The 6000-nt window shown below is 33.1% G+C and overlaps 1 protein-coding gene across 1 annotated transcript in view; it reads right to left on the bottom strand.

The window, feature by feature from the left end:
- Nucleotides 1–396: 396 nt before the first annotated feature.
- Nucleotides 397–6000, bottom strand: part of Sp3 (Sp3 transcription factor) — a 53849-nt gene continuing 48245 nt past the window's right edge. Inside the window, exons 6-7 of the mRNA XM_004634750.2 lie at nt 4587–4783; nt 397–2115 (exon numbers count right to left, since the gene is read on the bottom strand). Of these exons, the coding sequence (XP_004634807.2) occupies nt 1799–2115; nt 4587–4783 (514 nt within the window). The 3' untranslated portion in view covers nt 397–1798. The remainder of the gene's footprint in view (nt 2116–4586; nt 4784–6000) is intronic.

The following is a 6000-nucleotide window of genomic DNA, read 5'->3' as shown; positions in this document are numbered from 1 at the left end:
GCACTCAGGAGGCTGAGGCTGAGGCAGAAGGACTGTGGTGAGTTCCTGGCTAGCCTGGGCTACAGAAATGAGCTCAAGGACGGCCTGTACTACACGGCCAGACCCTGTGTCAAAAAAACCACACACCTGCAACACCCACTTGAAAAAAGATTTCAATAAAATCACTATGAATTAGTGTAAGCTCAAAGTTAATTTTTTCCCCTAAAGTAAAACATGTTAGTTTTCAGGCAAAATATTAAACCATCCAGCGTCTATATATGGCTTTTTATAAAAATAAACATACGTTTATCATTTCAGTATCTGAAATCAAGAATTTGGTAAGTTAAAGAAAAACAACATAGATTTTCTTACTCCCCATCACAAAAATTTAAATACATAGATAGGAATACAACAAACTCAAAAGGAAAAAAATAGTGTTTTATTAACTACCACACTGTTATAATACACTTTAAACGTACAATAAGGTAGCCTTTAAATTTGAGGTGGTCTTAAAAGATAATAAACAGAATTCCAAATTTCTGAAAGAGGTGAACTGCTGCAGTTATAGGTATGCATTTAAGAAAACTGTATAGCTCTTACAAGACCAGCAATGTAACTTTATTTTGTACATTTTTAATTGAAAATATAAACAATAATTAAAAAATAAAAAGAAAATACAGCATAATAAAAAACATACATTTCTCAATTAAGTGTATTGGATACATATAAATTTTAAGGGAAGAAGCAAAAAAAGGAAAATCGTTGATATTTAAGTGCAGACTACCTAGACAAGAAAATTACTTAAAAAAATATCATAAAACCTCTATTTTTCTATGACTAATATCCATATGTTTGGAGTACAGTCACTATGGAAGTGATTTTGTTATGTTTGCATATGTTATACTTTACTGGTAATTTACATAATGGCTTTTAAGGCCCTGGCAGACATAACGGTTTTGGAAACAAGATTCAATAAAAATCACTGCTAAGACGCAATACACCTTATTTTTTTGGTCCTCCCATATTGAAGAAAAGGGATAACTCACTATAATATTTTCTTGCCACCCAAATGCCTCAACCTATACATTTTAAACTTTTTTAAACAATGGTTATATTGCCCAACTTCATTACCAAAAGAATATTAACAAGACATTATTTTGGCAAATTAAATCTTAAACATGGCTTTTCATCAGGATTTAAAAGGTGACTATCCCTAGAGTTCCATGTTAAAATGTAGTTTTCAAAATCTTACAAGAGTAATGCTTAAAATATTGTACATAGTTAACCTAATTAAAATAATTAGCTTCAAAATGACAAATTGATAAGCTAAGTAAAGCCTACACTATGTAACATTTGCTTGGAAACTTGATTTGTCAGTTATGCATAATAAAAATTCCAGTCATCAAGAAAATTACAAAAATTTTTATCATAACATGATTTCTTTCACCCACCAACTTTTTTTTATCTTACAATAGATAAATACCAACATGTTCTCATTTTTACACTAAACCACACAGGATTGATGCATTTGGTTAGACTACCATTCGCATTGTTAAATTCAATTTTCTCTTTATATAACTTGGTAAAATTTCATTTCTTCTAGATTCCAAAAGTACCTACAAAACCCATGCAATTTTACCATTTTTAATATACTATGGAATATCATACAAAGTAAGGCATTTCAGTGTCATGTATAACCAAGTTACTGTCAATCCAAAAATTTTTGCACATCAATAAAAAGATATCTAAGAACTTAGGAACAATATTCTTCTCACTACTGTATAAAAATAACCACAATGAATAAGTATTTGTGTAATATTTACTCCATTGTCTCATTTCCAGAAACTGTGACAAGCTGTAAAGGTATTTCAGTGTTGGTAAGGATATCCTGATTGCTGGTGGCGGAAGTATTAACAGTTCCTATCCCTGAAACGGAGCCTTGTTGAATATTTGCAAGGATAAGTGTTGTTCCTCCTGCAGTAATCAAAGTATCATCTCGCCCAGCCTCCACAGATGCTAGCACTGCACTGCTAGAGTGAATAACTTTTTTATTTTGATGTGTTTTAATATGTTTGGCAAGGTGGTCACTTCTCATGAAGCGTTTTGAACATTCTGGACAAACAAATTTCTTCTCACCTGTTAAAAAGAAAATTAGGTTACTTAGTTTTTGAAATTCTATTGTGGTGGCCTTATCAGTCTTGCTCCTGAAACAGAAAGTAAACTGATGGTGAGGAGCATGAATCTGCTAAAACTGCATCTGTTCTATGAGCTGTCCCTTCCTTCAAAATTTCTATTATACAATATCTGTCTCCAAAATAAATGTTTTCTTTCAAAAAACAATCCTTAAATATATTACTGCTTTTCACATTCATATAAGACTTCAATATCCCAACTACTCTTGACTCTGATTTGAAATACCTTTATTAAAAGAAAAAGCAAAAATAGCCATCTCTTAACAGACTACAAAGTTTCAGTGAAAGTATTCATTTGACCTATAAATTCTAAATGTAACTAGATATACATACACACACAATTATAACTATAAATATATTAATATGTCATGGCCCATGATACTAAACCTCCAATAATAATGAAACCAAGAAACAGTACTTCTCAAATACAGCACAGGTTCAATAAGATTAATTATTTGGGCTTTTTTTTTTTTTTTTGCGGAACCAGGGATTGAACTCAGGCCCTTGAGCTTAACAGGCAAGTGCTTATTCTACTGAGCCATCTCCCCAGCCCCAAAAGACAGACACACACACACACACCCCTCCAGAACTGGGGATTGAACTCAGGCCCTTGCGCTTGCCAGGGACGCGCTTATTCCACTGAGCCATCTCCCCAGCCCAAGATTGATTAACTCTAATAATGGAACCAGCTCACTGATCTGGTTTCGGATGGATAACCAAGAACAAGCCTCATATATTGTTAAAGTTAACGTATTTTCCAACATGAATAAAATACTTTAAATAAAAGACTAAATTTCTATTACAAAGATTTACTAGATAAGAGAAATATGGAAAAGGCAAAGCCCAACCAAAAGGTAATCCAGAGAGAAAGCAATCAAATCTAGTCAACATTTCCCTAGGTTATTTTTCCTCATTCCAGCACTTGTCAGTAGGTTCATACCAGATTTCATGCCTGAACTATAAACTGTAATGCAATGAAATGCTAGTTATGCCCTCTGCAATCTAACAAATCCATGACATATTCCTCTTCCAAAAATATTGAATTTTATACACTTTAAAAACCTCAACTCTGTACTAAAAGCTATAGAAATGCAAGGGTAACTTGAAACTAATAGCTCAGATGTCCCACTGGTTATGTAAAACTCATCTTCACTCATGTTATTAGCTTCATAAAATGGCCTCTCATTTCTGTCAACATATCACCATTTTCCCAGGTGATATTCCTAGTATTTCCTGAAATTTCTCTTGGGACATCAGTCTATATCAAATGACAAAATAATCAAATGATGTCGGGAAATACTACATACATCCTCTTCACTTAAAGATGCATTCCATGGAAAAGTCCAACAAAGTACTGTAGTGCCTTACGCCATTGGTACTTGGTACTTTCTTTAGCCTAGTACTTACCTTAGCTAACAAATAACCCAAATTTATTTGCTCCAAGGACTACCTCCCCCCTACATTATTCCTTTCTACAACCTACCGATCATATTCCACTGAGTAAAATTCTGTTGAGGATGTTTTTAAGGTCTATGATCTCAGTTCACTACCCAAGAACAATCTTACTATCCCAAACAATAATCTTTCCTTCTGAGCATGTTCAACAGCACAAACTTGAACACAAAATCTGTTATATCTAATTATATTGTTTGTTGCAGTTGTATACAAGTTAATCTCATCTGTCTAGCTACCTGGTAAGAAATCAGAATGAAAGAAAGCAGAGAGAATCTTACACATAACACGCTTCACAGTTTTTATACCTTTATTTTAAGGTCAAATTAATCATGAAGCACTCTCAGAGACAGCTTATTTGTGTGATCTAATACAGAACCTGGATTGGAATCCAGATGTAGAAGACTTCAAAATTCATGTTTGTTTTCCACTTCACCACACTTCTTCTAAGCTCTCTGCAAATTGCAAATATTTATTTTTCAATTCTTCAATGTTGAGCATACACTGGTGAACACTCTGTTTATATATTGTTACATGGTAGCAGGAAAAAATTATACAAAGTTAAGACTTCAGCTTGGATCAGGCCTAAGTCCAACTCATAATAACTATACAACACCATGTAAGTGAAGAGTTTTGATATCAACAATGCTGTGGCTACTCCTTGATCAAAGGTCCCTTACTTCACTGATACCAAAATAAAAAAGGTAAAACACTCAAATTTATCAAAAGAATTAGTCTTGTTACAGCATTAAGAAGAATAAAATGGGTCAAGAGTGAAAACAACTTAAAGGTATGGTACAAGACATTTGAAAGAAGTCACATAGCCCTGTAATTCATTTTTGTCTATTAAAGGCAAATAATTAGAAAGGCTAGAGGGTACAGCTCAGAGGCAGAGTGTGTGCTTAAGTGTGGGAAAGGTCTAGGGGTTTGAATCCCAATAATAACAAGAAAAATATTAATAACCTGTATGTGTTCTTCTATGCCTCTGCAACTCATCACTTCGAGTAAATCTTTTACCACAGAACATCCAATTACAAATAAAAGGGCGCTCTCCGGAATGCCAACGCAGATGTGCTCTCAGATGCGAGGTTTTCCCATACACTTTACCACATCCTGGTATATGACAAATGTGTTGTTTCTTTTTCCCAAGATTGGTACCTCTAAAAAACAGAAAATACACACTTTCATAAAAATTTCTAATAGGCATTGTCATTTATATCTCACATCCTCATATTGAGCTTCAAGACATTATCACCATGAAGTCAACCAGAAACCAAGACCATTTTAAATCTAAGGAAAATTCATATAGTTCAAATATATTTTATATATTAACTTTACTTCAGAATTAATGATTGCTGTCAAATTACAAATATGCTCAAGAATTATGTAGTTAAAAGGACACTTCAGCAGCACATATACTAAAAGGACACTTCAAAGTTAAAGAAGGTACAGCAAAGCTAATTACTATTTCATCAGAAACATTCGTAATAGCTATTCATTTGGCCAATTCAATTGAGTTCACTATATGGAAAACTAATCTTTATTTGAAAATCCATAATATTAGATAACATACATATATATCTAAGAAAAAATATACAATAATTAATCACAGTATAATTAAATACAGATAGTTTAAGTAGCATTAAACTAAACAAAACTTAAGCACATTTACTCCAATGGCAAAACCTGCATACTGACTGAAAGTCTTTAAAAACCTAGGTAAAAGCTATTCTTAACTCCCTTAGCATTCAATAAGACACATGTAAATCAAATTATCTTCAGTTAAAATTTACCTCCTATAAACCATGCAAAGACATCCCAAATCATATACATAAGCATAACAAATACCACTTTCTCCACATCACAAAATTTGACATCACATTTCCATATCTGATAGCAAGAACAGAGTTTGAGAGACAGGTGCTTAGATGAGTGAACCGAAGCATCTTAGCCTAAGCCAGAAGAAAGCTCTTGACTCCAGAACTGACATTTGAATTAAAATGTATGAAAATGTTACTTCTAGAAACACAAATCAGGTTCATTACTAAATAAAGTTCTTTAAAACATGCTTTTGGACACTACAGCTAGCAAAATCACTTCTATAAACTTTGTAATGTTTATCTGTTATTTTTTTAGTACGTTTAAACTAAATTCCCGCCCTCCTCCCCTAATCTCACAATCTAGGTGTAGCCTATAATCCTTCTGTAGCCTGTAAATCCTCCTGTATACAATACATCTGTTGTTTTTCAAATTCTACTAGAAAATGCATATTTCACCACATTTATATTTTAATGTACTCACACTCAGTAGTATGTGAAATTGCCATAGGACAAACAGTGCTAAACGATGCAGTGCTGGCTGTTAGATGCCATAGGTG

The sequence above is a fragment of the Octodon degus genome, unplaced genomic scaffold (genome assembly GCF_000260255.1).
Source record: "Octodon degus isolate 3935 unplaced genomic scaffold, OctDeg1.0 scaffold00065, whole genome shotgun sequence".
NCBI classification, from domain to species: Eukaryota; Metazoa; Chordata; class Mammalia; order Rodentia; family Octodontidae; genus Octodon; species Octodon degus.
This window is presented reverse-complemented; position numbering and strand designations above follow the sequence as displayed.